The 11,300-nt window shown below is 36.2% G+C and overlaps 1 protein-coding gene across 1 annotated transcript; it reads right to left on the bottom strand.

Annotated features, from left to right (window-relative positions):
* Positions 1 to 6,732: 6,732 nt before the first annotated feature.
* LOC121419611 (synaptogenesis protein syg-2-like) lies at positions 6,733 to 10,102 on the bottom strand. Its single transcript, XM_041614068.1, has 4 exons — positions 9,755 to 10,102; positions 7,821 to 8,159; positions 7,150 to 7,487; positions 6,733 to 6,807 (listed from the first exon to the last, which is right to left on the bottom strand). The coding sequence occupies exons 1-4, from the start codon at positions 9,966 to 9,968 to the stop codon at positions 6,733 to 6,735; spliced, it is 966 nt and encodes a 321-aa protein (XP_041470002.1). The 5' UTR covers positions 9,969 to 10,102.
* Between the last annotated feature and the right edge of the window lie 1,198 nt (positions 10,103 to 11,300).

The raw sequence follows: 11,300 nt of genomic DNA, 5'->3' as shown, positions 1-11,300 counted from the left end.
GGATGCATAGCGTCTTCAACTTTAACAACAAGAACAACAACAATCAGAAAAGTGTGTATGAGATACTATAACACAGTTTCAATGTGCATTACTACATGTACGCTGGATGGGGGAGATCTTGAACCCGAAAGTCTTCCCAACAGCTTCAAAAAATAAAAACAAATTGATATACCCGATTTGACGAAAAAAACAAGGATCCAAATGAACACCACGTCATGTATGCAGCGGGGCACCATCATTCACAAATTCGAATCTGGTATTAAGCTGAGTCTTTACGTGTACCTTTTATGTCATTCACAAGCGATGAGAGAATAAGATATACGATATACTTTATGAAGAAACATCAGCTGATATATGGTTGGTGATTTATATTATGGAAATGGCGTTTATGCAGCATGGCTCTGATAGTTTCATAACCCTCCGACAGTCATTAATCTTCAGTGAGTAGTCGCGTGCCCGTACACCTACAACAAAAGGGGCGCAATTTCTTGTCGACCATTGAATATACGATGTTGAACAAAGGAAAAGGAATGGGCACACAAAAGAAAAGAGTAATATAATAAATATAATACATGAAATATTGAAATTACAATACAAAAGTTTTGCTTGATAGCTCAGAGATTGTTAAGGTAATTGATGAGTTTCATAACAATCTATAGATCTGTGAATGCAGTTAAATGCAGGTCATTCAGGTAAACATGCTTCGTTCAGGAAATTGTTTGAAAATTAGGATGTCATTTTATAAAGTTTTTTTCTGTTTTAAAAGTATGTGTTTTTCATGCTATAGCATGTTGTTATAAAAATGTCAATAATAAGAGTAACAATAATAAAGTTACCCAGGGTAGCCACTTCAGTTCTGAACACTGTTCTCCCATCGAGTCCTGCTATTATTATCCCCCATATCATATTGATTTACAATTTAAAGAAATCACAGTCATGAGTGTGTTGAAGAATGGTTATGAAGATTACTCACTTGTGTCTCCTTTTAGTGTAAATGAAAAAAAAAATCATATATTTGCATTACAACGGGAACTTAGAAGGTGAGTATACAGAGAGAAAGAGACAAAAAAAAATCATTAATAAACTTTGCTCATCTAGTATGTTCTTATAGTGTCAGTAAATTTGAACGTTTTGATTAGTGAAATTTTATGCCTTTGTTTTGTTTTTGTAGTCCTAAACCTAAGCTAAACGCCTTTGAAACTACCATAATTACATCAGCTATATTGAATGGAGAAAATGCATAAAATCACAACTCAAATGTGTTTGTCTGCTCAGGAATACTTTTTAGATTAACATTGTTCTGATACTGACAAAAGCTGATCATTGTAGTGTCAACCCTGCTGTTAGCAAAGCAATTTTTTGCTTTTTGATCTTAATGCTGTTCGTTGGTTGTTACGATATTACAAACCCTTATTACAAGTTTCATAATATAATAGCTTAAGACCCTTTTTACATAGTGTATTGATATGAAATAAATACACATAAAGTACATTAGAGTTTACTAAATGAATTAAGACATGAGTGAGCGAATATAAAGATTATTAGGAATGTATGACTGACGTAGAGGGATCTGTATGAAGAAATTAACAGGTGAGAGATGGTGTTGCCCATGAATTTATCGTAAGACCATTTTTTCGAATGTGTCAAATAATATGTACTGGTATAGCCTTATGCAATTCAACTTTTATCAAAATGTCTTTATTTTTACATTGCGACATGGAAATGCGGAGCACCCAAACCTAATTAATATATAAACACATTGTACATGCTTAACTACATAAACAAATTTTACAATTTGCAACTTTGATTTATCAATCAATAATCCAAGCAGTGCATCAGTAAATATACAAAAAAATCTGCCCATTTAGGGGTTTCAAGTTCAAGGGGGTGCGCCTGCACCCTCTGCCCCCTGATCCATGCCAGTACTTTCATGTTTGTATTTTTTTACACGATTGTCACTTCTTCTTTGTCGATGGGAATATCGTATTGGTGTACAGAATTGTTTTTATTGTTCTGTAATCACCAAGTGCAATGGGATGTTTAAATCTTCATAAAATACTTTTACTTTCTTACAAAGGTCGAGAGCAACACGGGCTTCGTCGTAACCAGCCAATCAGGTCGCCTGTAGATTGATTCTTAAATTCTTGGACTCAGTAGATGGAACCGATGGCCAAAAATGAATTCTTGATTTTCCAAATGGCTATGTAAACGAGGATACTTAAAACTACCATCTATCACTTTTGGTGATGACAGTTGGCTATCACTTTGATGGTTGTCATGTTTTTGTTGTCATATGAATCGCGGTTCGACTGACAATGCAAAAGGACATGTGAGCTAGCGAAGCGTACGAGTATAGGCGGCTTGTCAAAGGTGTGCGTGCGTCCTTACCTTTATATTCTACGGCTAACCCGCTCAGCGTGCCATTGTCCATTTTTCTTTCCTACGGGTCAGTGCTCTTGCCATTCAAGACGTCAGCGTGCCCTTTTGCAGCGAAAACGGAAGCGTGCGCTTTTATCTTTTCTTACCCCCCGTTGGCTCTCCGATAAGATGTTTCTGCATGAGCGCCCTCTATGTCCACGATATCGGCGTCTTAGGCAAACTATTAAACGAGCGATCTCTAGTCACTGACCTATATATCGTTATGTCCTTGTATCGGTGTGCGTAGTCCAGTGGGGTATATATTTTCAAAAGTTACGCTTTCACATTTTTTTGATAATTTTTCGTTTGGGGTTTCAGTATATGACAAAATTCAATTAAATTTAGATTTCATTTCTCTAATAGAACAATTAAGCTTTAGCCATTTAGCACAAGCATGTTGTTTTATTTTGAAGAACATACCATTAAGATATTGAATTTCTGAAAGTAAGTGTTCAGGCGAGGGTAAGATTCTTTTTTTCATCACACTGAGCCCACACAGTCAACTTGTCGGGTGAAAAGGAAAAATATGGAATGTCCTTAACATCTTTGTAAAGGAAATGCAAAAACCCATGCAAAAGATGCAATATAAATCATACCTGGGTCCACAAATGATGGCATCTGAAGTAATACATTGAAACGCTACTGTGACAAAAAAATAACAATAAATACATAAAATGCAAACGATTTTTTGTGGAAAAAAGGCTGAAAACTAAGGGCAGCGTTGAAATTCAAATTTGAGCTTAACATAGGCCTATGTTTAATGTAGCCCTCTTACTATGTTCACTAGCGTACCTACGGGGGGGGGCAGACTCCCCCCCTGACGAGTCACAATCCATGCAAAGGACCTATCCCTGCCCCCCCCCCTCTGACGAGAAGTTGAAGACCTTTTTTTTTTTCTTTTTTGCTTGTCAATTTGTTATTGCTGTGAAATGTCCTTTATATCCTGTTGAGGACTCTTTTTTAGGCGATTTTGCCCCCCCCCCCTGTGGAAAATCCTAGGTACGCCACTGTATTTGTTTAAACATTTAAATTCTAGAAACTTATATATTCACACATAATACAGATGCCGTTCAAAACAAACGAATAAAATATCATTAATTTGAACTTTAAAAAATAAATTGGATGCTCAAGCTGTCATATCGGTAATTGTAGCTTAAATGCACAATTCTTGAATTTCATTGCCCGAAATTCAGAACAAAAAGTACTTTCGTTACTTTTTAAGACCATTACAAAAATCTTTACCTTCGAACGAAATCAAAAGCACTTAAAAATAAATATTGAAATGATCAAAGTTGAGGTAGTCTTGACCATGAATAGAGTTGAGTGTTTATAAAGGAAATATAGCGTCTTCTATTAATCCCATTCTAAAATTTGAATGACCGATGAAATATATCGCGTGAATTAGAATGAAAATTAACACATTTAAGTGACTCCGACATGATATCTTTTTACCTGGGATCCGTCTTTATTCTCTTATATAAATTTCCCCTGTGATCTAGAGTGCTCTGTGACCTAGTGTTCTTGATTACCATCCAGGAGCCACAGAACCGAAGGGGGTCTGGGGCTGAGGCCTCCACAAGTACCATGATTTTATGCATGGTGACCCCACCCCTTCAAACCAGTTCACCGGGGGGGGGGGGGACTTAATTATTTCTTTCAATTTTCTTGTTTTACTTACATTATTCAATTTTGTCAACTTAATTCTGATGGTTCCTTTTTTTTCATCCAACTTCATTTCTTCCTTTGAATTTTTCAAAAACCTTTCTATACCTTTTCTTTTTTTAACCTTCACGTTTGACTTGAACAATACGATTATATTGCCGTTGATTTCTTCTTCCTATCAAATATCTGAAGTAATCTGCAATGTGTGTGTGTGTGTCAAATTATTGCAAATTAGATTCCCAGTGTCTAAGGTAAACATAATTTACCGACGTAAAGTTAGTAATACGAAAGCCTCTTTGGCCTACTTTTCCTTCCAACTTTGTACTTCACTTCTTAATCGTATAGTTGCATTCTGTATAGTTTGCATATTTAAATATGCACCAAAAATAAATCAACGTACAGGAAATGGTAATACCTCGGTCACATTTGCTCTACGGCGGCCATACAGCGAGTCGAAAACAGCCGTTTTATTCAAACCTCCTATATTTAGCTGGTACAAAAACTGTTAAAATGACTGTTTTCGACTCGCCTTAGAACAAATGTGACCGAGGTATTTAGCATACTAGATCAACAAGAATGGAGTGCATGCTGGTGTGGATCCTGCCGGAGTAAGACATGTGAAATAGCGAAGCGTACGAGTAAAATTTGCACAAGTTGAAAGAAAGAATGGTGTCCCAAAACGTCTTTCATTTTTCAAAAAAAATATGTAGTCCCTGGTTAGAGCTAAGATTAGAATGGACCAAGATGGGATTATGATTATCGGTAATACAGGTGCCCAACGAAATTATTAATCAATAATAGGCCATCACAGACAATATACACTTGAAGATGGCAGTATAATATAAAGAAAATGTGGCAGGAAGGTAAGTTCTTTTAATAATAAACATGAACAAACTATATTCAGAGAAAATGTAACATTATTCTGGACAGAATGTCTTTCACCTTTTTAAATCGCCCATATAAAATTGGACAATCCTGCAAAGATTCGGAAAATATCGCGGTCCGGGGTATTAACGGAACTAATATGATATATGTCACCATAATCACCTATACATATGTAATTTCTTTAGAGCAGAAAGGTAAGATGTTTAGTAATAACAAAGATGAAAGTATATTCAGAAAAAATGGGAAGTGTTCTGGACAAAATACCTTTCCTTTTCACATGCTCAACTACTACCCGATTTAAACAAGAAATAAAAGATAAACATATAAACATAAATGGTTTCCCTAAAGACGTACGTCCATGTCATTTGAAAATTAATATTTTTTTTGTAGCTGCTTGTTTGATTGTTTCATTTTCATTTAATGTAAAAAGAAATATTGTGTTTATACTTTACAAGCCATTGTTTTTTCTGCCCAATGCATAATTTATCATTATACGTTATTTGTTTTAATCTAAACATATTTCTGGGGCCCATGGTGGTACTTTCTCTACTTTTACAAATTGGAAATATAAATAATGTTTAATTGGCTTACACATGGAGGTGGAATAAATGAAATGAAAAACAATGCCTTCATTTTTGGTTTTACGATGATATTTTATCTCTTCCTCATTATATTTAGTACGTGAAAATCGTGAAAACATAAAACCATTAATATAATTGAATCCTAATTCATATAAAAATTAATTTAAATTGATTATTCCAAAAGCAAGATTGTAATCAATCTGTACATATATATTTCTTTAACAATTTATAATCACAAAGGGGACAGTAATAAAAAATAAAATCTACGTAGTGGAAAAGGCAAAACCTTGAAATGTCCTAACTTTCTTATTTTACATCCCATTTTGATGAAATTTTCAGCGTTATGCTTTGCATTTTGTTTTTCTCCTTTGATTCAAGTGAACATCGCAATCTAGGTTAGACTGAAGCTTTAAACAATATTGTCAATAGAGTTTGTTATCTTTTAACCAGGACACCGTTTTCATGAAAAAACATGGAAAGTTTGTCTTAATTAGCAACAAGGCTCAGCAGCCAATCATAATCAACGTTTGTGTGATAGTTACAATGATCGTGAAGATACCTTAATTGAAATTATATGTGAAAAGCAGCCCGAAGATGAACCCTTTTTGCCAGGCAACGACGAGAGCTAAAGATGTCGCCTGGTTTTGATGAATTACGAGGGGAGAAGGTGAATCTGGTGTAGCTTTGAATATGCAGAGGAAAAACGAAAAACATTATCATTACTTCAAAACCTGTAAGGTATTCCTTTTGTTATTGTAGCTATTTTGTTTAGTTCTTTATGTTTCCGATCCTTTAAAATGTAAAAATGGTGACATATTGCCGATTGTTATCTTAGGTTACACGGAGCATATCATATCAGCTGTGAACATTTGCGCCATTGATATTAGTGTTTGAAGTAGGCCCGATTCATTTTCACATACATACGCACGCGAAGCACATTTAAACTTACTGGGAGTGGAGGTGTTGAAGACCACACTTCCCTCACCGTATCTTGATTTAGCAGTGCAGCGGTAAATACATGGATATTCAGGAAGTGGGTTTGGAATTGCCAGATTTGAGGAGCTCAGGGTTTCGCGTTCTGGTGAGGTATCGGTGAGCGAGGAGCGACCGGTGACGTTTAAAATCAGAGTTTTGTTGCAGAGCCATTCGAAGGCAATGACGAGGGGATTTGCATCTGCTGTACATATCAACACGAATCCAGCAGTCCCGCTTGTGTCTTTCGTTGTAAGACGTCGAAGAGCAATAGACACAATGGGGTGATCTAGAATGAAAAAAAAGTATACAAGAAAATTAGAAATGAAATAAACGTGATATATGAGACATGTTGACAAAATTGGTCAAGATTGGTGGTAGAGAATTTATTTCTTTTTATAAAGGTTACTTGGGAAAGCACTTGTCCCATATTGTTCATCCATTATTATTTAGAAAAGGAGCATACCAACTTGTTGGCTCAGTTGGCAGTGGCTGCCGGGCCCACGCTCAATTGGGCATAATGAATTTTCAGGTTTTTGTTTTCTATTTTGAACAATGAAATTCGTATTTTTTAATTTAAATAATAATCTAACGGATTTCCACAGCATATTCATCATGCCGTAGTCTTTACCTTTCTTAATCTGACATTGCACTTACACGATATGTTCAGGACCGAACTGCCATTCACAAAACGAGGAAATGGTACTCCAGGTGGAACAGCCACACACATAAGACACTTTCCATGATCGGATCTCTTGGGAGTGAAGAAAAGTGTACTCTCAGCATCATAGATATCATCTTTGGTTTTAGTTATCCGCAGGGATGAGTTAGACGTCACATTGGTTGATCCTAGGTACCAGTGAATGCGGGGGGCCGGGTTCCCATTAAATGCTCTGCAGGTTACATTGGTCTCTTCTCCTTCAAAGATACCGTCTTCTGGGAGAGCTATTGCGACCTCGTCTGGTGGTCCTTCAAAGAAACATAAAGCAGACGATTATCATAGTGAAATTGAAAGCTAGATATTAGATATGGAGTCAAAGTATAACCCGCCCAGTGTAATTTGCGCACCTTTGTATTCTTAGATGACGTCAAATCACCACGATCACCAATAATGACGACGATGTAGATTCACTACAACTCTGAAAATTATAAAGAATACAGCCGCAAGCTAGTTATATTTTTTTCTATTTTGTTGTAAAAATTGATGGTTCCTTCTAATCCGAGTGAGCATTATTATTTATCATAAACGTTTTACAGATAGAAAACTTCTGTTGATACAGCGCTTAAGAAATAAAAACTCACCCATAACAACCAGTCTAGCTGCGCTTGGCTTAAGAAAGACACCATCTATAGACGAGTAGCAAACAATATGCCTTCCTTGATTCTTTTCTTCTGGGTATATGGTTATGGTAATTTCAGTGTCAAACAAAGTTCCGTCTAAAACACTGCGAGTCGTTGAAAGGTTTGCGTAAATTTGAGTATCGTCACCACCGCCAATTAACCAAAATGACAGTTCAGTTGCTGGGAATGATCCAATAGTTTTACATGTGATTGAAGTCGGTGAATTTTCATGAACGTATAAGACGGTTGAATGGGACTGGTTACCTCCAGTTTGAAAGAGCAGCACACTTCTAGGGAGAACTACAACACAGGAAGGAATATGTAAATTAGTGCACTTAGAGAATGCCAAATCATTACCTTAAAATTCCTTTTCATTGGACACTATCATAATGCTTTACCAGTGGCGTAACAGGGGTCGGTGACCAGGGGGGGGGGGGCGCAAGAGCCAAAAATTTCCCTGTCATATCATGCCAAGAAGAGGCGTAATGGTGTAGGCCTAATGAGGCGACCATTTTGAGATGGCCAGACATATAATACAAAAATCCAATTTTGTGATAGATTTTGACATGATATCCAAAGAATAATACATTTCACTCTTCTCTCTTTCCATTCCTTTTTAGTGGTCTGTATGCCAATGTGAACAGGATTCATTGCGGCAGTAGCGTGAAGAGTAAAAAACGAGAGGCGCATTATGGCGTATGTGCTAAAAAAAACTGCTTAATATAAGTCCCGAGCGAGCGAAGCGAGCGAAAGAATCATCTTTTCATGAGAATCTAACTTTGCGATATTTTTTACATTATATTCAGTAAATAAAATCCTATCCTACACTTTTCCTTTGCTTTTTTTCTTGGTTGTAGGTCTTTTGGAGACCATATGACCCAACCCTTTTAATATGCGGTTGGGGTCAGGCTGGGGCCCCGGGAACTTGTTATCACTGGAACTTGATATCAAAGGCATTTAAACCTCGCAGATTGCCGCTATTTTTAATCAAAACGCGGGTATATACAGAATAAAGCTTTTACACAACACATTTATTCAACTCAGTTGAACCAAATATTTTGAGGGGGCAAAACATAGCAATGTGGGAAAATTTGTAAAGAGTCACCAGCGAGCTGGAAAAAAAACGGCTATTGAAATTAAATTCTATTTATATGATAGATTTTTCCATTATATTCAGCAAATAACACATTTCATTGTTTCCATTCATTTCATTATACGTTGTCTCCTATAATTTATTTTATTTCCTCTTGGGTGTGGAACCAAGATGAAATAGATAAAGAGCCCCTACTGCGTGGGGTCTGGGGCAAAGCCCCGGTACTAGTAGCTTATTTGCATAAAATTTAGAAAGCTTATAGCACAGTGTTGTATGCAGTCCACTTTTTTCCCGCTCTTTATTTTCTATCCTCGGCAGCCCGGTCATGTTATTTTTTTTCTTGTCCTTTTTCTTTGTTTTCCTATTTAGCGTTTGACTAATTCCATTCTACCTTCATTTCCCGCTATTGTTTGCCATTTTGTCATCTTTTCATTTATTTTCCATCATACTATTGTATTAAATAGGCCTATTTCGGAATAATATGTTCTTTCTCAAATGATCTTTCGTTCCTTTTTCTTAAAAAAAACTTTGTTTTCTTTTCACTTTTCCCCTTCCTTTTCCTCCTTTTCTTTTCCCCTTTTCTTCCCCTACCATTTTCTTTCTTTCTTTCTCCCTCCCTTTTCCTTTTTCCCGTTTTTTCCCCGGTGAAATCCGCCGGGGGGGGGGGGGGGGGCAAGCTGCTCCCCCCACCTGTTCCGCCACTGTGCTTTACCATTATTTTCACGTTGAAATATTATACAGATGATATACCCATTAACTTACTGATATCCCCTGAGCAATACCACATGGTGAAAATACATACCATGAACATTGAGATGAAGTGAGCATAAACGTTCATTATGTAGTTCTGGGTGTGACGTGATGCAGCTAAGAATCTTTCCGTGGTCTTTCCTGGAGGGTGTGATTGTCATGGCTTTCTGGGAGATGTAAGATCCGTCTTGAATAACATTAGACTGATCCTGGTGAACAACAGCCACATCATCAGGTATACACCATTCCAGTATTGCAGGAGGCATCGCTCCATATGCTTCACATGTGATGTTGTATTGATCTCCAGCTATAACAGTCACTGAAAGGTTATTGAAGCAGTAGCGGATCCCCGTGTCATCAATAAAAACGATCACATTCGGTGGATCTGGCGATAGAAGTAATGAATACACCGAATATTTTTTTTTGATAATGAATGCATTTTTACTTTTCATTTCAATGATGTACCTCACTAGAATACAATATTTCAGTTATTTTTTGTGATAACATATAGACCTAACGTAGAACCAAACCGCGCTCAACGTATTACTACTCAAAACATAATGGTTTACAAGGATTAAACATTGTAGTGGTATTGTTAATGAAAAATCAGCCACCCTTAAGTTAACAAACGAATGACATTTAGAGCTATTTGGATTTTTTTCCATTTTCATTTTAATGTTGAACCTGGCTAAGATAGAATCGTTCAGTTAAAAATCGAAATAACGGACATGTAGACCTAACGTAGAACCATATCATGTTTGACAAGCTCAAAACATAATGCTTTACAAGGGTAGAACATTTTAGTGGGGGTCGTTTATGATGTATATGCATTAGCCACCATTCGATAGCAACTGTTAAGTTTACAAACGAATGGCATTTACGGCTACTTGGATACTTTTTTCACTTCAGAATCGTTCATTATAACGTAGGCATAAGAGTAGAACCGAATCATGTGCAACATAATGCTTTACAAGGATTGAACATTTTACGTTTATGATATATGAGGTAAATGAGCCACCCTATACGACAGCGACTTTTAAGTTCGCAACCAAATACCACTTGCGGTCATTTGGATACCTAGTTTAAAATATTGTCAGGTTATATTATATCTATTTTCGCTACACATATCTATTATGAACTACATGAATGGTTTTGATGTCAATTCGAATGTATAAAGCTCCACATTTTTTGTCTCAATATGTATTGCTCATGCCGCTGTCCGTAATCTTTTCTGGTGAGATTTTTGACTTGTTAGACATTCCATGAAAACATCTGCTGATAAGCAGAAAGGCAAACAAAATTATGTCAGACGTAGAATAATAAAATACTATCGCATAAATCAGCTTTCAATACTTATTTTGCGACGAGCAATGTGAAGGCGACCAATTTCAACAAACAATAAATACAAGCATTTTGTCCGTAATGGTAATGAGGGTTTTCCGTCTAGTTTATTTACATGTACTTTAATACCACAATATTTTTGTTTTCTTTGTTCATACGAAAATAAAATACTATACTTTACCAGGATTGTCTTTCAGCAATATGCTAATATCAATAGGGGGCCATATACATATAAAACATATACAAAATTGGTAAAA

The sequence above is a fragment of the Lytechinus variegatus genome, chromosome 8 (genome assembly GCF_018143015.1).
Source record: "Lytechinus variegatus isolate NC3 chromosome 8, Lvar_3.0, whole genome shotgun sequence".
NCBI lineage: Eukaryota > Metazoa > Echinodermata > Echinoidea > Temnopleuroida > Toxopneustidae > Lytechinus > Lytechinus variegatus.
The sequence above is the reverse complement of the archived record's forward strand: the minus strand, read 5'-3'. Positions and strand labels throughout refer to the sequence as shown.

Bases quoted from the DNA above. Each gene is read 5' to 3' on its own strand.
- LOC121419611 (XM_041614068.1), bottom strand. From the start codon at position 9,968: ATGCCTCCTGCAATACTGGAATGGTGTATACCTGATGATGTGGCTGTT. The intron at 7,488-7,820 runs GTGAGTTTTTAT...GTTTCTTTGAAG, and splicing joins AGCTAGACTGGTTGTTATGG to GACCACCAGACGAGGTCGCA. The intron at 6,808-7,149 runs GTAAAGACTACG...TTTTCATTCTAG, and splicing joins GCAATGTCAGATTAAGAAAG to ATCACCCCATTGTGTCTATT.